The 25,734-nt window shown below is 33.6% G+C and overlaps 3 protein-coding genes across 3 annotated transcripts; 2 read left to right on the top strand and 1 right to left on the bottom strand.

Moving 5' to 3' along the window:
* The first annotated feature begins 14,537 nt into the window (after positions 1-14,537).
* On the top strand, positions 14,538-15,118 carry LOC115983417 (transcription termination factor MTERF9, chloroplastic-like). The gene has a single exon (XM_031106088.1). The coding sequence runs from the start codon at positions 14,553-14,555 to the stop codon at positions 15,099-15,101; it is 549 nt and encodes a 182-aa protein (XP_030961948.1). The 5' UTR covers positions 14,538-14,552; the 3' UTR covers positions 15,102-15,118.
* A 6-nt stretch (positions 15,119-15,124) lies between these two features.
* LOC115984841 lies at positions 15,125-15,643 on the top strand. The gene has a single exon (XM_031107838.1). It carries the CDS (start codon positions 15,125-15,127, stop codon positions 15,641-15,643), a length of 519 nt encoding a protein of 172 aa, XP_030963698.1.
* A 6,352-nt stretch (positions 15,644-21,995) lies between these two features.
* LOC115987094 (nascent polypeptide-associated complex subunit alpha-like protein 1) lies at positions 21,996-25,298 on the bottom strand. Its single transcript, XM_031110550.1, has 4 exons — positions 25,122-25,298; positions 23,911-23,992; positions 22,649-22,782; positions 21,996-22,549 (listed from the first exon to the last, which is right to left on the bottom strand). Exons 1-4 carry the CDS (start codon positions 25,179-25,181, stop codon positions 22,217-22,219), a joined length of 609 nt encoding a protein of 202 aa, XP_030966410.1. The 5' UTR covers positions 25,182-25,298; the 3' UTR covers positions 21,996-22,216.
* Between the last annotated feature and the right edge of the window lie 436 nt (positions 25,299-25,734).

The raw sequence follows: 25,734 nt of genomic DNA, 5'->3' as shown, positions 1-25,734 counted from the left end.
TTTTTTTTTTTTTTTTTTTTTTTAATTTTTTTTTTTTTTTTTTTTTTTTTTTGTACTTTTGATATGCTGGTGTTACTTTGCATTTAGCAGTTTTTTGAATATATATCTTTCTTACCTATCAAAAAAATAAATATTATTGCTGAAAAAATTGTTTTAAAATTTCTACTTTAGATACAGGCATATTATATTCAGTAAAAAAACAAATTTTATCTATAGGTTATGAACATTGTTCTAGGTTTTTCCCATCTTTTATTTCATAATGATATTGTTTGACTGCTGATTTCATTTAAATGCCATTGTACTCACTCTTATAGAATAGAAGTTCTTTTTGTGTTAAATTTAACAGTCTTTTGATTCTATAGAGGTTCTTTTTATGCAGAGCGCTTGCCCTTGCACCTTTTGTAGACAGAGGATTGTCATGGTTAACTGTGAAATTTGAGTCTCAGGGGAAGGTAAGCGACACTGAAAATTTTTAAAAATTCTTGTTTTGTTCAATTACAAGTATCTCATTCCTTTAACTGTTTCCAGGCTTTCATGGCAATTGTTGGGTTCTGTTTTGCACTGGCTATCATCCTATTTTTGGTTGTGACATTGCTTTGGGCCTGAAGCTATTCCTCTTGTTTGTTCTCGCCTGGCTAATACAACAGAGCCTTAATTTCTCTAGTTCTCTTTAAATATTTTCATTTTTGTTTTTCCTTTAAATCACACCATCTATATGTAGTTCATGTCCCAATTAGTTTTCTATATCATTATTTGCTGCTGTTGCAGAATAAATTCAGCCTCTTGTTAAATCAAATTTTGTTGTACAGCGTAGATTTTGTTGCAAATAAAAGATACTATACAACTATAGATATGAGTACGTTCTCATAAATGAGTACGCTACAATGTACGATGGTGTCCGAAAACCTCAGGAAAGTGATTTTCCCTTGTCTTTTGATGATGCATTAAAAATGTTCTTAAAGCCTGGAGACATTTACTGTTTTTAGTTGTGATGATTTGGGGCTAAAGCTATTCTTGATGTTTGTTCTCACTTGGTTAGGTCGAGAGAGCCTTCTCTAGTTCTCTTTCAACATTGGCGTTTTTGGTTTCTCCTTTAAAAGTTCTGGTTTAGTTCACTTAATTTTAACACAAGTTAAGCTTGTGTTCATCATCAAGCTAAATTATAAGTTCAAACTTGTTTTATTTTCTTATTGAAAAAGCTTGAACTTGTTCCTAGGCTAATTGCTTATTCTATTCTTATATAAAGTAACCAACATTACTAAAAAATTTTAACTCTTCACAAATCTATACTAATAATTAGTAACTAAATTATAGTTGAGATTTTACTATTAGAGTTAACTAGATGTATTACTTTCATTTATAAACTAATATAATATGAATGATTCGTTCATATTGGCCATCAGTTTGTAAATGAAAGGCAGTGCTGAAATTCAATTTGGTAAACTGCTGATTTTCACTATCGAAATTAGTACTCCATGAGATCTTTTACTATATCTTGGACATAACGGGTATACTTGATAGCTAGGAAGTGAGCTGATTTTTTTTTTTTTTTTTCCCCCGATTAGGAAGTGAGCTGATTGAGTTAAATTGTTCTTGATAATCCATACTGCATCATTACTACTCTTACTCTCATGACAAAGTACATGGTCAACTCCAATTATTTTTTGTAACAACCTTGGACTTTGATGTTTAGCCTTCATTTGTTGAAACCAAAAACACTTCAAAACAAAATGTGCAACTTCTCACTTCGTACCCCAAAAAATCCCTGAACCATGCAATGATCACACAGTTTCCCTCGAGTTGTTTGTTCATCACAGTTCCAATAAAAGAGATGAAATGCAATTGGACTGAAAGGACAGAAATAAACCGAAATGAACCAAATGGACCCAAGTGGACTGAAATGGACTAAATAGACCGAGATGGATTGATTGAACAAAAGTGAACTGAAATGAACAAAAGTGGGTGGAATGGGTGGAAGTAGACCAAAATAGGTTGAATGGATCGAAGTGGATGGAAAGAAGTTAAGAACATAGCAACTATAAATGCTACGTTTCAACTTTTAGATATTATATAGATAACTTCACATTTCCAATGTTTATTTGTTTATGCTTATGCTTATACCCTCACCAAGCAATATAATGTATTGTCTATAATTTGATAAGATCCATAAGGTAAAGTAATCATGTGGTCATTCTAGGTTACGTTGCAATTTAGAGAACACCTTCTGCTAACCTACCAATAATCTCTGGTTTTCTCAAAATTATTTCCCAAACTCAGAAAATACATTTTTTCTTTTCAAAAACACACTTCACTTAACCCATTTCATCCTTATGCATTATTTATAATGTAGAAATTCAAATACATTACAATGTGACATTTTACCCCAAAAACCAAAAGCCAAATTTATTTTACGTTCCATTGAGTAAATGACATACAATTTTAAGATTTTAAGATGGGCATTGTGAGAGTTCCTAACACATTTTCCATACATAATCGAACCTTAAAACTCATATTTTTTGTTATAGTCATGATTTTGACTCTCAATTAGGCTAGGAGACCCCGAGACTTTCCTTAACCTAGGCTTGATAAAAAAATCAAAAGAAAAAAAAAATGATTGATGGATATTTCATAAATCATGAAATCCCTAACTAGCCACCAATTTAACTCCCTATATTTTAGAGCATATAGAAATTGCGATTTTTTTTCTCACGCATATACTTTATTCTTAAAAGGGAAAAGATTAGGTACCTAGTATAATTAACCAATATCTATAATTTCATTGTATTTATTTTTATTTTTAATTTTAATTAGGGGTTATTTAACTTATTTAAGAAATTATAGTCCCATCTAGGTTGACTTAATGAGCAAGTCTTTTTTACAACTCAACACTCCGAGTCTATGAGTGCACTCTTTGACGGTTAAGTAATACATAACCTAAGTATCATAATGTGGTTTGGACGTTGTTGGAATTTTAATATTAATTAATTAAAATGAATAAATATTACAACTTAAATGTAAAGATGTGGGAGTGAATATGGAAGATAAGGAGTTAGTGAAAATTTTTAATCCCACATTGAAAAGGAGAGATACTATTTTATTCTTTTTAATTGTGATGATTAATGGGTTAATATGAATTGAATCAGATATTGGGTTAGATATGTGCGCTAGGGGGAGCTGAAGGGTGGAGGTATCAAAAACCGGTAACAAAGTTTAGCAGTCCCCTTTCGCTTTAAGGGAGCCCACTTCAAGAGGTGGAAAGGAAAGATCCTCTTCCACTTGAGTCTTCTCAAAGTCGCCTACATCCTCACTAATAAGAATCTATCAAAGGCTTCTACCGATGAGATGAATGAGGAAGAATTTTGTCTCCACCATGGAAAAATAGATAAGTATACAAAAAATGAATATTATTGTCGCTCTTATCTTTTGAATTGTCTTGCCGATCATTTCTATAATTATTATGATACAACTTATAACTCTGCCAAGAAAATTTGGAAAGCTTTACAAAGCAAGTATGATATTGAGGAGGTTGGTGCAAAGAAGTATACTGCTAGTAGATTTTTCCATTACCAAATGGTGGATGGAAAATCGGTGGTGGATCAAACACAAGACTTCCAAATGATTGTGGCAGAATTGAGATCCGAAGGTATAAAGATTGGAGACAATTTGGTGGTAGCTAGCATAATTGATAAACTACCATAATCTTGGAAGTAGTTCCAAAAGACTTTGCGGCACAAACAAAAGGAGACATCCTTGGAGAATTTGATTACACACATCCGTGTAAAGGAGGAGGCTAGAGGACAAGATGCACTCATGACACAAGAAAGCAATGTTAATTCCAACACAAAGGTAAACTCTATTTCAGCCAATAATAATATGCCCAAAAATCTTTTTTCTAGAAATGGTCAATTGAAGCCTAAAAAGAGAACCTTTAAAAATAATAATAAACCTCAAGGAAGGGGAAACCTGAAAATATATATATATATATTACAATAAGAACCAAGGACCCCCTTCATAAGATCAATTTTAATAGATCCTATTTTGTCTGTGGCAAGAGTGGGCATATCACTTGATTTTGCAAATTTCGGAAACCTGAATCTGTCCCACAGGCTAACGTAACCAAAGAGCCTTTAGTGGCTATGATTACAGACATCAATATGGTGCAATATGTTGAAGGGTGGTGGGTAGATTCTAGTGCTAGAAGGCACATCTGCTATGACAAAAATTTGTTCAAGTTGTACACTCCTTTTGAAGAAGAAAAAACTATTATGCTTGGTAACTCTAGCAAAACCAAGGTTTTTGGGAGTGGTGAGGTTGATTTGAAATTCACTTCTGGATTTGTGCTAACATTGAAAGATGTACTTTACACTCCATCCATGATGAAGAATTTGATGTCAAGTTTTTTGCTTAACAAGGCTTGCTTCAAACAAACTATGGAATCTAATAACAATGTAATCACTAAAAAGGGATTAATTGTGGGCAATGGTTATGCTTGTGATGGAATGTTTAGATTGAATGTTGAGAATAATAAAGCATCTACCAGTTCAGTTTATATGCTTTCTTCTATTAATTTTTGGCATGCTCGTTTGTGTCATATAAATAGTAAATATGTGGGAATCATGAGTAGTTTAGAATTAATTCCAAGACTGTCAAAAGATTTTGAAAAATGTGAAACTTGTAGTCAAGCTAAGATTACAAAAAGGCCTCATAAAAAGTGTTGTAAGAAATACTGAATTGCTTGAGTTAATTCACTCCAATTTATGTGAATTTGAGGGAATTTTAACTCGTGGGGGATATAGATACATTATCACTTTTATTAATGATTTCTCAAAATATACAACTATTTATTTGTTGAAAAATAAAAGTGTTGCTTTTGAAAAATTTCAAGAATTTTTTAAAAGAAGTTGAAAATCAATTTGGTAGGAAAATAAGAAGAATAAGAAGTGATTGAGGTCGTGAGTATGAATCAAATGCTTTCAACTCATTTGTTCAGTTTTTGGGAATTATCTATGAAACTACTGCACCATATTCACCTGCTTCTAATGTGTGGGTGAAAGAAAAAATAGAACTCTAATTGAGTTAACAAATACCATGTTAATTGAATCTGGTTCACATTTACATTTTTAGGGTGAAGCTATTTTAAATACATGTCATGTTTTGAATAAAGTGCGACATAAAAAGTCACATACCACACCTTTTGAGATGTGGAAAGGACATAAGCCAAATTTGAGATATTTGAGAGTATAGGGTTGTCTTGCTTATGTAAGGCTTATAGACCCTAAAATACCTAAATTAGGTATAAGAGCTACTACTTGTGTTTTTCTTGGTTGTGCAATTAATAGTGCAGCCTATAGATTTTTTGATCTTGAAAAAAAAAATTTGAATTTGGTGATGCGATTTTTCATGAAGAAAAATTTCCTTTTAAATTGAAGAATAGTGGGGGTGAAGGAAATATTTTCTCACAACCTAGTTCTTCTACTTCTCATTTACAAAATCAAGAAAATTTTGAAATGGAACCTAGAAGGAGTAAAAGAGCTAGAGTTGAAAAGGATTTTGGTCCTAATTATTATGTTTTTAACATTGAGGAAAATCTCCAAAATTTAAAAGAGGATTTAACATCACCTAATGCTATTTTTTTGAAAGAGACTGTAAATGATGAGATGGAATCTCTAATTTCTAATAGAACTTGGAAGTTAGTAGATCTTCCACCAGGTTGTAAGACCATAGGTTGTAAATAGGTCCTTAGAAAAAAGTTGAAACTGGATGGATCAATAGATAAATTTAAAGCTAGACTTTTTTTTTTTTTCTTTTTTTGATACCATAAAGCTAGACTTGTTGCAAAAGGCTTTAAACAAAAAGCTGATCTTGATTTCTTTGATACATTTTCTCCGGTAACAAGAATTACATCTAGTAGATTGTTAATTGCTATTACTGCAATTTTTTATTTGAAAATTCATCAAATGAATGTAAAAACTGCTTTTCTAAATGGGGACCTAGAGGAAGAGTTTTACATGGACCAACCTAAAGGTTTTGTAGAGCTTAGACAAGAAAGTAAGTAATGTAAGCTGACTAAATCCTATATGGCTTAAAACAAGCACCTAAGCAGTGGCATTAAAAGTTTGATTTCTGCATGATTGAGAATAGCTATAAATCAAATGAAAGTGTTAAAAGTATTTATTCAAAATCATGGAATAATTTACATGTTATTATTAGCCTCTATGTGGATGATATATTGATTTTTGGCTTAAATATGCATGTTATAAATGAGACAAAAAAATATGCTTAAAAGCCATTTTGATATGAAAGATCTTGGTGAGGCTAGTTTTATTTTGGGCATGAAAATTACAAAAACATGTGCTAGAATATTTCTTGATCAATCACATTACGTTGAGAAAGTATAATTTTCATGATCCCAAAAGTGTAGCTACTCCTTTTGATTCTAGAGTTCATTTATTTCCTGTGAATAATGATGATGAGATTTGTAATCAAAAGGATTATGCTAGTATCATTGGTAGTTTGCGTTATGCTACTGATTGTACTAGATCTGACATTGCATATGCAGTAGGACTGCTTAGCAAATTTACTAGCAACCCTAGTAAAGATCATTGGCTAGCTATTGAGCGAGTCATGTGATATTTAATTGGTACCAAAAGTTATAGCTTATTTTATAAAAAGTACCCTGCTATGATTGAAGCTTTTAGTGATGCCGATTGGAATACTTTGTCAAGTGATTCTCTCTCTACCACTAGTTATATTTTTACCTTAGGTAGTGGTGCTATTTGTTGGAAATCTAAAAAGCAAACAATAATTGCTAATTCAACCATGGAAGCTGAATTAATAGCATTAGCTTTAGCTAATGAAGAGGCAAATTGGCTTAGAGATTTGTTATATGAAATTTCACTTTGGGAAAAGCTAATTCAACCTATATTAATTCATTGTGATAGCACTGCCACAATTGGTAGAGTTAAAAGCTGTTACTACAATAATAAATCCAGACCTATAAGAAGAAAGTACAATACCGTGCGATCTTATTTGAGTACTAGCATCATAATTGTGGATTATATTAAGGGTGTGTTTGGATTGAACTTATTGTTGCTGAAACTGAAAACACTGTAGCAAAATAATTTTTAAATGTGTAAATAGTACCGTGGGACCCATTTTTAATATTTTTTAATGAATAAAGTGACTGTGGGTCCCATAAACAGTACTGCTACAATACCGCTACAGTACAGTTTGTCTCCCTTTTCTGCAAAACGCGTGAAATGTAAAAAAAAAAAAAAAAAAAAGTGTGAAAACGTGGAAAACGCAACGCAACGCGGAACCAAACACACACTAAATCTAATGATAATCTTGCAGATTCATTTACCAAGGCCTTGGCAAAAGATAGGGTCTAGAATACATCAAGGGGGGTGAGACTAAAGTCCATAGAATCATGAGTCATGTATAAGGATATCCAACCCAAGGACCAGAGATCTTGAGAATTGGGTTCAATGGGAAAAACGAATCATAGGATGGTCATAAGAAATGCACTATTTATTTTTTTTAATTATTTATTTTGTAAATAATTTTATAAATAGTTCATCCCTATGATGTAAGTGCATTTGTCCTGTAATCTGGAGAGGTTGAGTAAAAACTCTTAATGAAATTTGTAGCTCGTATGAGTAAAGTGTTAGAATTACAGGAACACCCTTGACAAAATTTCACAAATATGAGTGTGGGGGTGGGGCCGCTCCCTATGAGATTTGGACTTAATCTCAAATACACTCATGAAACTGGGATCAGCACACAGCCATAAAGTGCTAGCTACAAAAGCTCATGTCAACACCTAGGTTATTATGTGTAAGCAGTGACGCTTAATTTCCCTAAAGCAGTTATAGTTCAAGTTAGAGACCACTACGACTCTGGAGTTGAGATCTCTATTTTACTAAGTGAAGGTTCAATGTAGAGCACAACTTCATGATGCATAGTGACCCGTTTTTTCCTAGTAATCTCTCTTTAACTAAAAATTTTAATATTGAAATGAGTGGGGGATTGTTGGAGCATTTTAATATTAATTAATTAAAATAAATAAATATTACAACTTAAATGTAAAGATGTGGAAGTGAATATGGAAGATGAGGAGTTAGTGAAAATATTTAATCCCATATTGAAAAGGAGAGAGACTATTTTATTCTTTTTAATTGTGACGATTAATGGGCTAATATGAATTGAATCAAATATTGGGTTAGATATGTGCGCAAGGGAGAGATGAAGGGTGGAGGTCGTTTAATTTCCAAACCTTCCAGCGAATATCCATATTTGTGGACATTAGGCTTATCATCCACGTTTCTTATGCGCAATTTGAGTATCATAACGTGGTTTGGACATCTAACATCTAGAACTTCTAGAGAATATTCAGAGTTGGGTACATTAACCTTCACAATTTTGTTAGGTGATACACAATCCTAAAGAGGTTTGGACATATGACATTTAGACCTTCCAATAAATATCCACATTTTTGAATATCACATCCACGATTTTCATAAGTTATACGTAATTTGACATCTAAACCTTCTAAAGAATGTCCAGATTTTCTAGCATTCAAAATCGCTTAGAAAATCGAAGAACCATATTCACTAATAAAATCACATCATAAACCAAATCAACACGAACCCAAATGTTCTTTCCAAAAAAAAAAAAAAATCCACATCATTAATCTAATGAAAACGCATGCTATCATATATCAAATACAAAAGCAACAACTCTATTAACAAAGACAAATTGATAATCACCCCTAGGAAAAAAAGAGAACCCAAATGACATGCTTGGTCTTGATGCTGTCTTCAATATCAAATATACTTCCATAAAACCCCATCTCTTTAACTGCAATGGAAGCCTTTCTTCCCGAGCCCTGGGGAAAAGGGAGAAGGAAGTGGAAAATAGGAAGCTGAAATCACTGTGTGTTTGGTTACATGATTAGCACATTCATGGTTAAAAGGAAAAAGAGTTGGGTCAAGTTGGGATAGCTGATTGGATAAAATTTAATAGTTTTTTTTGGACTTGTGGCAAGGCTCAAGTAGTGTGTTAGTGTGAGATAATCAATGCTTGTTAAGAGTCCATTTGGTATATGCTTTTTTTTCAAATTTTTGAAAATCTATTGTTTGAAAAAGGTGTAGCTAGAAAAAAAAAAAAAAAAAAAAAAAAAACAATGGTTTCTCAAAAAAATAAAATAGTAAGTTTTAAAAAGTTTTATTTTGAATATATATTATACTCATCACACGTGTTTTAAGCGTACAATAATACTATTTTTTATTTATATATTGGTTATTGCTATAATGTTTAAAAGTGATATATAAATAATCATGTGTATATTATCAAAAATAACAATAATAATAATAACTGTGTATTTTTTTTTTTTTTATGAGATAACCGTGTGTATTTTGTTTTTTAAAGAAAAAGGTAAGGTAACGTGGAATAGTGTTTAAAAATGAGATAGAGATAGTGTCCTAAATTTTAGACTGAATGGACAAGATAAAGAAAAAAAATCTAAAATTTAAAAATAGTAAATTACTCTTTTAACCAATTTCTATTTTTCAATTTAAAATCATTTAACTAAAAGATAGGGATATTTTAGAGAGTTTAAGAATTTGTGTGAGGGTACTTTAGCATGCAAAATGTTAAAATCCATGCAAAGAATCATGTTATTACTAGTATAGATAATTTCAAAATAAACATGCTAGCGAAAATCGAAACACATATCTCTTATTCGAGAATAAAAGATATGAGGTTTGACCTGTTATAGGTGGAGATTAAAACTCACATCTTTTGTTCGACAATAAGATATCAAAATTCAATGTTTCAACAAGGGATTTAAGAAATCAAGTGATATCTTAGTGACAATGACATTTTAAGTCTTGCTCCATTTAAAATAATAGTAATAAACTTTTTTTTTGGATAAATTTCATAAGCATGACCTGAAGTTTGGCCAATCAAGTCCAGAACATTTAAAAATTGACCATCGTAGTCCATACCCCCAAACAGCCTATATCGTTGTTACATATCTTAGTTTCGCACATTGTCCTCTTTCACCCCTCTCCATGTGTCTCACTTTCTCTTCCCTTTCTCTATTTGAATGGATAAGAAGAGGAAAAAAATTGAAAGAACCTCTTTCTTAGTGAAAAAAAGAAAAAAACTTTAATGAACCTAGTGACCACCAACCACTCACACATTTGCAAGCTAAACCTACAAGGCACAAACCCAGAACTACTGACCACTAACCATCAACATCAACATTGGCATCAGCATCGGCATCAACAAAACCCACCCACAAATCCATAACCAGTAACCACAAACCACTGGCATCAGCAAATTCACAAACAAACATGTCAAACTAAAACTCACAAAACTCCTCCACACTCACAAAAAACCTAGATCTCTAACGCCAATCCAAACCAAAATAGACCCATAAAAAACCCAAATCCTCTAACACCGACCTAACAAAAACCCATAAATCACCACAAGCCACAACAAAGACAAAGAGAGCAGAGAAATCAACAAACCAACCACCACGACGCCATAGCAAAGACAAAGGGAGAGAAGAGATCAACGAACCCACCACCACGTCTCCACCACAAAGATGAAGATAGAGAGGAGAAGTGAGTGAAAATAGAGATCAAAGATGAGAGACAAGAAACGAGAGAGCCGGAGGAAGATAAGAGAAAGGAAAAGGAGAAGAGAAATTAGAAAGAGAAGGGAGTTCAGAGAGAAACTAAAAAAGTAAGTGAGGAAGTTAAAAGGGCCAAAATGGGAAATTAACCCTAATTTTCAAATATTATAATTAATAAGCCACATTTTCAAACTATATTTTTTACTAGCATCTTGAGTCTAAGAGACTCGATTTAAGGCTTATAAATTGAGTCCCAAAGACTCGATTTTCATGAGTTGATCATGTCTGATGTGGTATTTTTTTCCACGTAGCGTCTACCTAGAAATCAAATCTTTAAGACTCGATTTATAACCCAAAAATAATTACAATCATTCATACTCAAAACACCCAAAATGCAAAAACAGCAAAAATGCAGAAAGAAAGAAAAAAAGAAAGAAAGAGAGAGAGAGAGAGAAGAAGAAGAAGAAGAAGAAGAAAAAGAAGAAGAAATGGAGATGCAAGCTCAAGATCTAAAGCCATCCACCCGAGCTGAAGTGACCCACGCTGACTTGAAACCCACCCACCCATGGTCCTATGCCGATCTAAAGCCACCCACTCCGATCTTCGATTTCCTCTCCACCATTCTCCCTCACTGCATTGACCATGCCAACATCGAAGTCTCCGATGCCGCTGCTCCAACACCTCACTTCGGTGAGACTCGACTTTTGCAGGTGAAAGCAATTTTGCTTTCACTCTCTTCTATGGATATTTTTGAATTGTTTGAAGATTTTTCTTCGTGTTAGTGGTGGTGGTGGCGGTGGTGTTTGAGATTGGGAGAATTGGGGGAGATGTGGTGGAGGACATGGTTGTTGACTTTGTGTTTGTTTGTTGGATTTGAGAATTTGGGAATTGGAAAATAGAGAAAAAAAGAGGAAGAGAAGGTGGGTGTGCTTATAAAACTTGTTTTTTAAAGGGTGCGTATAAAATCGTGTCTTAGGGTCTGTTTGGGAGTTTATAAAGGAATGGAATAGAATGGTCATTAAAGGAATGGAATGGAATGGAATGGATTTAGTAGGGAAAGGAATGGAATGGAATGTGATTTAAAAATCTTGTTTGGATGTTATAAAATAAAAGAATGGAATGGAATGGAAAGTAAGTAACACCGTTTGGGAGTGACATTGGAAGGAATGGAATGGAATCATTTTATAATCACATTACTATTATACTCCTCATTTTAAAGAACATAAAAAATAATCAATGAGAACTTATAATTGCTTTGAAATGCTTAATATTTTGTGGATGATGTGAAACTAGTTAGCCACAATTGGGTCTGTGTTAGATTATTGAATTACAATATTGTTTTGTCAAGGTGAATAGATTGTATCATGCTAATCAATAATTTAACAGATGAAGATAATGGCATGAAAAATTGACAATAGTACAATTTCTTTATTTCGAAGTTCCCAATGCAACTAATAATGATTCTTTCACCACTATTGTCTTGCAGACATCCCACAATAACACTAGATTCACAGCCATGGCAGCAAAGAGAGAGAGGGGTTTCATACTTTTTTTGAGGAGTAATATGTCAAATACTTTAATAGTAGCAGACAAAGTGGTATAAAGTATATATCACAAAGTGGCATAAAAAAATTTATATTAAAAATAATCTACTCCAACTTATTAAAGTTCTAAACCACTATTATTTTAATTAAAATACTTTTCATTTTACTTTCTTTTCATTTTAAATTTTTTTTACTCTTGTTTTTTTCTTAACCACACACCTGTCCTTGTACACTAGCTTTAACATCTTAATAAGTTGTAAACAAATGCATAAAATATATTATGTATATATTTTGTTTAGACAGAAAGGGAATTGACGTTGATAAATTATAACATAGATTGATGGATAGAAAAGGGAACTATCTTGGTTTGATATTGGTTTTGTTATTTGCATTGCAAGAATTCTGTTGTGATTTCATGAATAAGTAGTGGGCAATAAATTTGTTTGAATTATTTTTGGCTAAGAATATATTCAATGAAATGCCTTGATTTGAATTTGGGCAGAGTCATGTTACTCGGTCCTAAGCTGAATCATTTTCATGTTCAACATTAATAGTAAAAAAATAAATTTCTATGCTAACTTAGTGTATGATTTTCTGCAACAGTGCATTACTTTCTAGTTTCTTCTCATTTAAATTTTTTTTTACTCTTGTTTTTTTCTTAACCACACACCTGTCTTTTGTCTAAACTTGTACACTAGCTTTTGTAGACATTTCCTCTTAACCATACACATGGTGAAGCCTTGGAGCTATTAACTAATTGGATGGTTGACTTAAAACTGCAAGTGTAACACACCACTTGCTTCGTAAATAACAGAAGAATCAAAGAGGAAACAGAGTAAAAAGCAAATTTGAGTTCTCCAACGATTCTCAGTTTCAAATTCACAGCAGTTCTACAACAGTTTTCCAGCAATTCTCACTTTCAAATTTCTAAATACAATTTTTTTTTTAGCTGTACAGGTAATAGGAGTTTTCGTTTCTTTTCACTTTCAAGGTTTTTTCGTTTCTTTTCACTTTCAAGGTTGTTAGTTGTACATAATGTAATTTGTTTTGGTTTTTAGGTGTACAAAAACACTATATATCACTCTCATGAATCACTAGCAAACAATTCATAAAAATTTAAAAAAAAAAAAAGAAAAAAGAAAAGACTAGCAAACAACCGAAAAGAAAAAGAAAAAGATAGACATACTTGGTTTGAGCAATATCTAAAAATTGCAGCAAAAAAAAAAAAAAGGCCAGCGGTAGCAGCTTCACTTTGTAGAGGACGAAAAATATTGTGCAAGAATTATAGCTTTATTTTTCTTACAGCTGAATGAGAAGAAAAAGGCTGATATTAAAGGGGTATTTTAGGGATTTTAACAAAAATTTCATTAAACCTAAATTCATTCCCTCTCATTCCTCCCAATTTTGAGGGGTACAAAAATTTGAGGTTTTGAGGGAAAAGGGAGGAATGAGCATTCCCTCCTAACGATTCCATTCCCTCCCACTTAAACTCCCAAACAAGGAAATGGACATTCCATTCCCTCCGTTAAAACTCCCAAACAAGAGGAGGGAAGAATATTCTAAAAATATTCTTTTTATTCCATTCTATTCCCTCCTCCCAAATGGAGCCTTAGAAACTCGATTTTCAAATGGTTGCCATGTGGAAAAAATGCCAGATCATACTTGATCAACCCATGAAAATTGAGTCTTTGAAACTCAATTTATAGGCCCTAAATCGAGTCTCTTAGACTTGAGATGCTAGTAAAAAAATATAGTTTGAAAACAATGCCTACTAATTATATTATTTGGCAAACAGGGTTAATTTTCCATTCTAACCAGTTAAAAGCCCATTTGGATTTATGCTACTATGAACTGAGATTATTAGTCCAAACTTTAGGTATATTTGTGAAATTTACCCATTTTGTTTGAAGGAAAATAATAATAGATTGAACACTCATTTATCCTTTTCAATTAATTAATTAGCACATTCTTAAATAAAATAAAATAATTTTAATTAGCAAATATACCAACACTTTAAGTTAACGAAATTATATGAAATATATTACAAAATCCCACATTTTTCCAACTAGTAAGTGTTTGTTTGACAAAAATTATTTTTATCAACTTATTTTACTATTTAATTTATTTTTGGTATTATTTATATGTCTCATTATATTTTTTGATTCTATTCATGAAGCAGAATTTCAAATAACTTTTAAATACTTTTAAATTTATTTACAGCATCTCAGGCAAAAAATTTCAATTTCAACCAAATAACCGATCCAAACGGACCCAAATCGACACCTTTACTCCTTTTCCCCTTAAACCCTAGCAAAAACCCTTCTCCAGAAACATTGCCTGTGTATCTTTTCTTTGCTTGCACAACAATGGCTGCTAATCTTCCCTTCAGAAACCTGCTTTCTCTTATGCAAAATCGTTTTTTGACAACATCGGCAGCAAAAAATTCATCAACTTCTCAACTACTTTCATCCTCATTCACTGTTAACTACCTCATGAACTCATGTGGGCTCCCCTTAGAATCTGCTCTCTCAACCTCACAGAAGCTCAAACTCGAAGAAAACAACCTCCAAAGGCCTCAAGCTGTGCTCGCTTTCTTGAAATCTCACGGTTTCGACAATACCCACATCGCGGAATTGATCAAAAAGCGCCCAAGGATACTCCTATACAAAGTGGAAGACAATCTCAAGCCCAAGATAGAGTTTCTCACCCAGAATGGCTTTGTGGGTAAGCTTCTTGCTGACCTCATTGTATTGAGTCCTGTCATTTTCAGGCGAGGCTTGAGTTCCCATATAAAACCAACGTTTCAATTTCTGAATACATACCTTGAAAACAATGAGAATGTTGTGGCGGCTGTTAAGCGGTCTTCGTGGCTTTTAACTGGGAAGGAGTACCTTTACATAGCATATCGAAATTGATTCTAACGCAGCCTAGAACAATAATGCGGAAAGTCAATAGGTTGGAAGATGCAGTACAAACTCTCAAAAAATTGGGTCTAGAACCGACTTCTGAGTTGTTTATGCTTGCTCTTAGTGTATTGGTTTCCATGAAGGAGTCAAATTGGGACAGAAAAATGGAAGTGTTGAAGAGTTTTGGGTGGTCGGAAGAGGATATTTGGTTGGTTTTTAAGAGCAACCCGCTTTGTTTGGGTTGCTCGGAGGAGAAAATGAAGAGTGCAATGGATTTCTATGTGAATACCATGGAGATGGATGTAGAGACTATAATTCGTTACCTCAGATTTCTTACGTATGCTGTTGATAAAAGGCTTCGTCCAAGGTATAATGTCTTGAAGGTTTTGAAGTCAAAGAATCTGATTAAAGAGGGCAAGAATTATGCTTCGCTTTTTAATCAAGCTGAAAACACTTTCTACAAGAATTTTGTTGTTAAGCATTCAGATAGCATACCAGGTTTAATGGAGTTATACCGTGGTATCACTATGGCAGAGAATAAAGACAGTTGATGGCAATGTGTAAGTTGAGCTCAATAATGGGAAATTTATTACTATTGAGGTTCTGTTTATTTTGGAAAGGAAAATATTTTCAATAGATAATATTTTTAGAGAAATTTATTTATTTTCTGTTGCTTGACATCCTAAAAGTAAATTTCTAGTCTTTCATACCTTGTTAGGTTGGAATGTTGCTTTTTACCCTTCTCCTTGTTTTACTCTTTTAGATTTGGTTGAGCATTGTAGTTTGAGAGCTGTTTGCAATTCTCCTTAAGTAGACTCCCAGCGAACCTAGTTTTGTATTTTTTTTTAATAAAATTTTCGTTACTTACCAGATTTTAAAAAAAAAAAAAATGTTAAAACCAATAAAAACCGCAAAAGGTTGGAAGTTAGTGATGTTTGTTGTTGTGGTGGGAATAGTTTTAGGGGGGGAGGCGTTGGTGGTGGCGCAAAGTTGGAGGGAGGAGGGAGTTGGTGGTTGCAGCAATACAGAGGAGTAGCTGGTGGAGGAGGGGTGGTGGGGCAATGCAGAATATGGGGACGGAGGTGGTGGTGGCAGTGTGAAGGAGGGAGATAGAGGTGGTGGTAGCATGGGGGAGGTGGGGGGTCAGGGAGGGTGGTGGTGGGGTGGCACAGAGGAGCGGGGAGCAGGGGTATAGATTTGATCTGTAAGTGTAAACCAGTTTTCACCATTTTGGTATAATCTTTGGTTGACCATGAGAACATATCCCATTAGACCACAATTCTCGGTTGCACCAAATATATAGGTTAATACAAATGGGATGTCTATATTTTGTTTTGCATCATACTTACTATTTTCTCATTCCCATTCCCATTCTTCTTTCTTCAATGTGATTGCCTGATATTATCTTGAATTGTATCACCTTTTTCATATTGCCTGCTATTTTCAATGGTGATCATTTCCATAACCAATTTACTGCATCAACTATTTATTTGGTTTCCTTTACTTGATGTGTCAACCTACTATATTCCAGTGTCAACTTTTGAAGCATTAGTTCCCATGCTAGTATAAATCAGGAGAACAATAGCTGAACAGTGAGGTCTTTCTAGGTCCTAGATTAGTTGCATTTGAAAACCTATTGATGAACTCTTCAGTTGATGTAAGTATTTCCTGATATAACGTGGATTAATTTTTTTTTTTTTTTTAATTATTAATTTCGCTAAGATTAAAAGATGATAAGACCATATCAAATAGATTTACCAATTCATAAATGGGTTCTGACAGATATTTTGATGGGGAGTAGCAGACAAGAAGAAGATAAGTCACAGCTCCACAAAACAACCCTTTTACTTGCTTACAAGCTAAATAAGTTAAAGATCTTCTTTGTACTGTCATTGTCTTATAAGCTGTTGACCTTTCAGTAATAGGATTTTAAGTATTATTGAGAAAGAGGTGAGTAGCAGACAAGAAGAAGATAAGCTACAGCTCCACAGAACAACCCTTTTATTTGCTTACAAGCTATATAAGTTTAAGATCTTTGCACTGTCATTGTTTTATAAGCTATTGATACTTATCAAAAAAAAAAAAAAAATTAAGCTATTGACATGTCAGTATTAGTTTTTTAAGTATTATTGAGAAGGTGAGGGGAATTAGACGTCAATATTTGCAAGTGGATATCTGTTAAAGGAGTATGCAAACATGGAATTTGATGTCATTTATTTCAAATGGAATGTCATTAGAAACAAACAAGGAATCAGCAATTTTTTTCATTGTAGTGCTTAAATAGTCTTCTTGGTGTGACTTATCAAAAAAAAAAAAAAAAGGTTTTTTTGGTGTGAAACACTACGTTTTAAAGCATATTTTTAGAAACTCTGTTTTGCATTGTAGGCATTGCAATAAGGACCCACACCTTTGAATTTAGCATGAAATGAAAGTCATTTTTCCAACAGTCTGGAGGATTGAAGAAGATGCACCCTCAATGTCAGGACTGATCCTCCTTTATGGGCTTCTGTTGTTGCTAATACCACTGGTATTTTATGAGATAAAGATTACTGTCCCAGAGAGCCATCTATGCTTCATGTGTTGATTATCACATTTGAGTGCAACAGTTGGAAGGTGAAACTTTTATGTCATGGCCGACCATTTCAACATACAGAAGTAGTAAATTTCAGGAATATGATAAAAACAAACATAAATGTGAGGAATGGTAGATATCGTTCTATGATATCCTTTGATGCCTTGACATATGTAATGTACTGATCTTCGTATTGCCCTTATCACTGTTTCCTCTCAGGAGATGGTTTCTGTTTTAGAGCATCAGCATTTTTCTTGATTATTTGCCACTGATTAACATGACTTCCATAACCTCCTGATGTTGGCAATCAGTGTAATTTGTGTACTCAATTTTCCACTGTTAGCAAAGCTCATATGCTTGGATGCATTGAAATTGTACTTCTTACATTTCTTATGGCTGTCAAATGTTTCATTAATCTGAGTTTCCTAGATTTTGATTCTTTTTAAAATATTAATGGTTTCAACTATATTTGTGGATGTGATTTTGCCCCTTACTTTGGACATTGAAAAGTTTGCGATTGTTATCAATATGGACACTATTTTCAGTTCTGAGGTTCGTTGGATCTTAGTTAGGATGTGAGGGAACCTTTCTTAGAAGTTCATGCTTGGGACTTCTAATGATCTGTCATCACTGATGCTTTTACATTGCTTGCAGTTATGATTAACCTGAATCACTGGCTGCAAAATAACTATTGAAACTATTGATGGCATTGATAGGAAGATAGAATGGATTGATGTAGATCAAGAGCTTTGGTGTCAGACTTCATGATGCATTCTAGAATTGTGAAGTTCGAATAGTGCAACCAGATGAAAAACACATGGTAAGCATATTTGTATGTTGCTATTTCAAAAACCAGGGAAATTACCCCATCTTTAACCCAACTGACCTGCAATAGCTGAGTATTTGGATGTTTAAGCTTATCTCTCAATTTCATAGTATGGAGAATTAATTTGTATGTTTCTTGTATATCCTATCATATCATCTTTATTTCTTTCTTCCCCCCCCCCCCCCCCTCCCTCTTTTCGGAAGGGGGGTTATTAAAATTTAAGACTTACCTTGGAACCTTTGATACACAAAAAGGACCTTTCAACAATGTTTTGGGTTTTGATTATCTTTTTAAATATTTTCTGTAGACTCTTTTTTTTCCCCCAAGAAATTAAATCAAACTTGTTTCCAACAGTCACATTTTTCCCTGTAAGTGCTCTTTTCCTACCTTATTCTACCACCTGGAATTTAAAACTCTTGCACCTTCTGTTTTCTGACCAGGAAATAGAGTTGATCACAAGCTTGCCACTTGGTAGAGGTTCCTCTGATGATAAGCTCATTTGGCCCCATGTATCCTTGGGTATTTATTCTGTCAAATCAGGATACAACTTTCTCTTGAAGGAAAAAGTTTCTGCTTCCCTAGACAACTTTCGGCCACCCCAACTTCAAGGGCTTTGGAAACAAATTTGGACTAGTAAAGTTCCAAACAAGGTTAGGAATTTTCTTTGAAGAGGATGTAACGACCCAAGGAAAAGCGCTAGCCACATCTGCGCTATACCTCAAAAGGACTAGTCGCTATTGAAGCTCCTTGTAGTTGTTAATAAAGCCCAGTTCAACCCAGTAAATACCCGATGTGGGACTCATCACACACCCACACACATCACACAATCAATCAAATTGGGGCATCATAGAGGATGTAAAAACGCTTTGCCTGTCAAAACAAACTTAGTAAGGCGTAATGTTTTAGCCGAGGATGTTTGTGATCACTGTAAGCAACTTCCTGAAGACACACTTCTTGCCGTTTGGTACTGCCCAGAAATAGCTGCAGTATGGGATTCAGCCTCAACCTGGAATTTTTGCCACTGAACAGATTTCTCCAGCTTCACTGACCTGGTCCAATTAATCATAGAGGAAAATAAGAATTTACAAGATTTTGCTATGCATTTGGGCACTATGGTTTCGCCGAAATAGACTTCGAACTGAAGGTAAACCTGTTCCGATTGGTGATGTTCTACCTATGGCAAATCAGATTCTTACAGACTTCTTGAGAGCCAACCCAGTCAATTCAGGTTCGACCCCTACTGTCCAGAGAAGCCAAGTACAATTTTCTAAACCAATCCGTCCCTTGGTTAAGATCAATTTTGATGGTGCTGTGTTCCAAGATCTCAGCAAAGCAGGTGTTGGTGTTGTGGTTCGTGATTCACATGGGATGGTTTTAGCTTCAATGTCCGAACAGATTCCTCTTACCAATTCTGTGGCAGAGGTGGAAATCATTGCTGCTGTGAAAGCTGTAAACTTTGCTTAACAACTCTGTTTCTCTTCGGTTGTTTTTGAAGGCGCTTCCTAGGTAGTCATCAGAGCACTTTGTAGTGAAGATGAGTCTTATTCCTCTTATGGTCACCTTATTTTTTAGGCTAAACTTTGTATGGCTTCTTTTAATTTCTGACGCTTTTCTCATATTCGTAAACAAGGTAATTGTGTTACTCATAACCTTGCTAGACATGTTAGCGGTCTTCTTGTGTGGATGGAGGATGTTCCTCCACACATCAACTCTATTCTCTTAGTCGATTTTGGTTATAGATTATTTTAATTAAAAGTATCTTTTTCTCAAAAAAGCTTGAGATCATAAATTGAGCTGTTTTTCAATTTTATGATGGTGAAAATATTTTCATGGAAAACTACTTTGAATCTTTTCTTGTTATTGTATGGAAACTTTTTTTCCTTTTGGGCAAGAAGGAAAAATCTAGAGATTTGTTTTGTTACACGAGCAAAAGAAGAAAGGCAATGGTTGAAATGCTCTTCCCCACAAAACACTCCTCTTTCAACTTTAGTGGTTGATGTATCATGATACTTTCGTTGTAAGGGAAAATGAGAGCATTTGTGAGAATAGTTTTTACGTTTTTCCTTTTGCTTTTATGACTTGATTTGCATATCTGCTAATGCTTCAGGCTTCTAACCTTAAAGCTTTGGAGGAATTTTTAGCCCTTCTCATTTTTCACATTAGAAATATTTCTTAGAGATATGGCCTTTGTTTTTTGGATAAGTAGATACATGTCCCTTTTTTTTAATAGGGATATATGGCCAAATAATGGTATTATTAGTATTTTTTTAATTTGTTAGTAATTAATTTTTGCATGAAGACTACCGCACCTACAGGCTGACCAATATGGAGCTTGCAATTTTCCTTGTTCGGCTGTACTAGCACAATTGACCTTGGATATGGATCTAAAATTATTGATTTGTTTAGTTAAAACTCAAAAAGAGAAATAAGCAATTGAGTTCTACATCAAATAACATTTACTCCTTTCATTATAATATGAGAGAGAGAGAGAGAGAGAATTCTTGTTGTGTTTTAGAAAATAAGGTCTAGTAACACATCTTTTTTCATAATTTACCAATTTTACAAGTTTTGAATGGTAAAAAAAAAATAATAATGATAGGTCTATATTATGCAAAAGTGAAAAATAAAGATAATATCCCATTTTGAGCGTTTCACTTTATATTCTATCAATTACATATTAATATGTCAAGAGTTTTGTAGCTCAAGTGGTTGGCACCTTCTAGCATTTTTAATGAAAATATCTAAGGTTCAAATTTTTCTTATCTCGTTGTAACTAACAAATCATTACACGCAAAAATACATTCTAATATATGACTTTTTACTTATAAAATAAATAAAAATTGGAAAAAAGAAAAAAATCAGTATAAAAGTGAATAGAGGATTTTATATTTAAAATTTTGAAGTGCTTTGTCCAATAATCTAACTTGCCATCTCAACAAGTTGTGAAAAAAATAGTATAGTAATCATGAAGTTTTCTTGAGGCTTGTAAGCAACCATTTATGGAGATACATAAAAATTAGTCGTCCAAAACTTCCAATCACACTCAACATGTCCTTTTTAAAAGAATTCTGGCAAGACTTCGGTCCAATATTCTAGTGCATTGCGCATAATACAAGAACATAACAGTCATTTCAGGAACGCATCTAACCAGACACAAGCCATACTTGAATAATTATATCTTAAATCCCAACAAATCAATGAGCATCATTGAGCACTTATCGAACCAGCCATCTCATTTTCCATTAAGAAATTCACATATCACATCCGATTCATCCAAAAAATGAAAGAATTCCCATCCAAGGAGTTTGAATTGTAGCAAGGGAACACACCATATTCAGTACTAAAGTTCTAACTTCTAGCGAAAATTCCAGGAATTTAACACTCGTGTAAACCATGATTGGAATTGATCTATGATGAACCATCCTGATTTCAACAGTAGGTTCACATACAATTTGTCTGTACTAAAATCATGCAACTACTTCAGGTGAATTCATCCAGACAAAGATCCCCTGAACTTGAAAATGGATAAAAATAGGGTAAAAGAGCACAAATTTATCACTCAAGGATGCATTTCTCAGTTTCGTTACTAGTACAACAAAAGGATAAAGAAAAAAGAGAAATTTTAGTAAAATTGATGAAAGATCCACCACCATAAAGCTCACATGCTCTAGAAACCACATAACTGCTAAAACATCACATTAAAAAAAAAAACATGTAAATAGCTTCTCAGTTGGTAAGATCCATGATGGCAGTAACTATGTCTCCATCTGCAGCCTTCAATGCCTTCACAGCCTTTGACCTAGTGACTCCTGCCTGTGTCATCACCAACTCTATGTCCTTGGGTTCCACTCCAGTCTCATCTACTTCTTCATCATCTTGAGCCACAGCCGAAGTCTCAGGTTTGGAAATCACATTGCTGAGATCAGGAGCCTTAAACTGCTCTGCAGCCTGAGTCTGTAGTTGAGAGCTCAAATCCTCGATCTTTGCCTCCCCAAAGATTACATACGTGTCTGAAGTTGGACTCTTGAAAACATCGGGTTTTGAGATGACAAACAATATCTGATTTTAAGGGCAATATATGTTAGACCAAAAGAAAACTAAGATAGATACATAAATTAAAACCACAATCAATAAAATCACAGTTCAAAAGGCACCAACATTCTTGCTCTTTTTGACAGTGACTCGGCTAACACCCGGGATAGGTTTCATGCCAAGCTTCAACATTGCTTTGCGACTTTTCTTTTCACTTCTGCTTTGCTTCGACCTACCACTTGCATCTCCATCATGTTGTCCTGATAATACAGAAAGCAACAAAAAAGGAAAAAAAAAAAAAAAAGAACCATTATGTACATGATTAAATAAGCAAGGTCAGTACTAGATGCAATTGCATCCTTATTGGACCCATTGATATTTTCACAAAAAGGTTTAATTAGGAGGGATCACATTGAACAACTTTATTCATTTAGTTTAAATTTAAAAAGAACTTTATTTCATTTCATTGAACAATCAGCCCAATGGTTGTACATCAGTGCAGTTTTTGCTACCAGTGGATATCATCCACAGATCCATTAGTATCACTCATGCACACTAATTTCAAGCAAGACTATCTTCTTTTTTCAGGAAAATGTTCTAATTCATATGAAATGCGACACATTAGTGATAAGCAAGCAGTAGAAAATAAAACAGATTTAGAATATAAAAAACTGCAATCCAACTTGACACGAACATTTTATTAAGAGGAATTTGCAAATGAAAGGATCCAAAAGAACCAGTCAAACAGAGACAGAGTGAGAATAACAAAATCCAGGATTTAAATTTAAAAATAAATAACAAATAAACATCCTAAATCTATAGGTAAAATATTAGAAAGCCCTATATTTACATTCAAGGACTTGATCTTCAATTTATTTGGATGTTGGCCAATCTAGTGGCGACTACCACCTTTGTGCATCATAACAATCTTATAGTTCCAAACTATAGCAATGCACTGTTTTTTACCCAATCTGCACAAGAGAGATTATCGTGGTATCCATGTGAGAGAGATTAACAAGTGGCATCAAACACCCCCTTAAAACCCATTTCCTTTTATATGGAATACATGGAACACATAAGAATGTAATTTTTATGATAGATAATCTTTTACTGGAAAAAAAAAAGGCACAACTACAAAAAGTTTCTTGTTAAATCACTAACTTTTTTATTTAAGTATTTAAAAAATTTATTGGTTATCTATTATATCCAACCAATGAGCCTTCTTGAAGCCTAACCTCACCCTTCACCACATTCTTGTGGAAAGATGATGTGTAATTTGAAAAAATGCCCATTGACTTAACAGGAATAGATGTGAATGCATAAACACAAGGAAAAAAAAAAAAGGGAAACATGGATGCTACAACAAACAACATTCACAGCAAACTTACCCTCAACTTCATCATCATCCTTGTCATCATCATCATCATCCTCATCATCATCATCTTCGTCCTCAAGCACAGGCTCATCAGGCTACCCACAAAACAAAGAGAGAGAGAGAGATTGAATTAATACAACCAATTAAGCAGACTTCTAAAAGAAAGAAACTTATTAGAAATACAGTGTAATCATAGATTAGTTCCAAATAATTTACAAGCTTATCAGCATGGAAGTAATAGCCATTTCGAAGCAAAAATTTAGGGAATCTGGAGTAAAAAGATACATATGGGCCCATTTCATCTAATGGAATTAGAGGACATAAATAAATAGAAAGACTGAAAATCGCATATACAAGGAAGCCATAATATGGCTGACACCATGTATGCCATTTAGTCTGTTATTTTGTTAAGTTCATTAAGGCATATATCTCTCATACAGAACAGGGATGGGATGGTAAAGAAGAGAATCATCAGAACAACTACAGTTGAACTGACTTTTCAAAGTTCAGAAAATCCTTGCCATTCTCTATATAACCTCAAATCAGAGGTCGCCATAAACATAATACACCAATGAGCTCAATCTCAACTGGCCCCTCCTCTGCTTATAAACTCTAGACGGAAAATGATGTCGTGGGTTCAACTCCCCTTGGGTTGGGCGTATCATTTATCATTCAAAAATAATAACCCATTTAAGAACAGCAATTTCCACACACAAACATACAAACACAAAATTCATTCTACATAAAATTTCCACAAGACTCCCACTCTTAACACTCCCAAACCTCACTATTAAATAAAGCAAAATGCATTCATCGCAAATTTGTTATCCTTTCAATCTCATATAGCACCGAAATCATTTACATTCAAAGTACTCTACCTTCCCCCACACTTTTGCTGATTCAAATCTATATATATTTTCTATCCCCAAAAAAAAAAAAATGGTTTCTAGCTCAATACCCTACAATAACAAATTGATCTCATTTTTCGACATTTGGGTTTTTTTTTTTTTAAATATTAAAAAATAAAACCCAATATAAAGAAATGTCATTTTCAATGATTAGAAACGAAGCAAAATCATAAAATCTAAAGAGATCTAACATAATACTAATAGAGACTAACAAAATATAAGATCTTAATCATAATTAAAGAAATCAATCACTTCAAAGAAATAGCAAACGGATTCAATATATAGTGCGTGTGTGAGAGAGAGAGAGAGAGTATACATCGATGGCTTGCTGTTCGAGATGGGCAGCGAGAAGCTCTTCCTGGGTTTGGGCAGTCATGGCTGGTGATTTTGAAGAGAGAGTGTTCGCAAAAACCCTAAAACCCCAAAATTGGTTGTCCAAAGAAAGAGGCAATCGATAATGGGGGATTTTATAGTCGTGTCGATTTCGATTACAGGCCTCGGTGAAGCGAAATTACGAAAATGACATATTGTTGACCAAATGGGCTCTATTTCATCGGTCGAGCTAACATGGAAGCCCAATCTCATTTAATTTTTTATTTTTTATTTTTTTTAATGAGAGAGAGAGAGAGGTCTTTTTCAATCTTATATTAAAGCTTGTTAATTTGTACTTAGAGGATTCGTTAGAAACAAGCTTAACTTTATTCTCTTAAAGGTAAGTAGTCTAACGCTAACGAGTTGACTGGAGCTCAACCCAATATAGCCTAACAGGATTTTACAAATGTATTTTGATTTAGTAATGAGACAATAGTTATAAAGTGTACAATATAAATTCAGATCTAATCACTTGAAATAGATATATATATATATATATATATAATTTTTAAAAAAATAAAAATTGAAAAACTTATGATATTTATATCAAGTTTTTT

This window comes from Quercus lobata, chromosome 4, assembly GCF_001633185.2.
Source record: "Quercus lobata isolate SW786 chromosome 4, ValleyOak3.0 Primary Assembly, whole genome shotgun sequence".
In the NCBI taxonomy this organism is placed as follows: domain Eukaryota; kingdom Viridiplantae; phylum Streptophyta; class Magnoliopsida; order Fagales; family Fagaceae; genus Quercus; species Quercus lobata.
The sequence above is the reverse complement of the archived record's forward strand: the minus strand, read 5'-3'. Positions and strand labels throughout refer to the sequence as shown.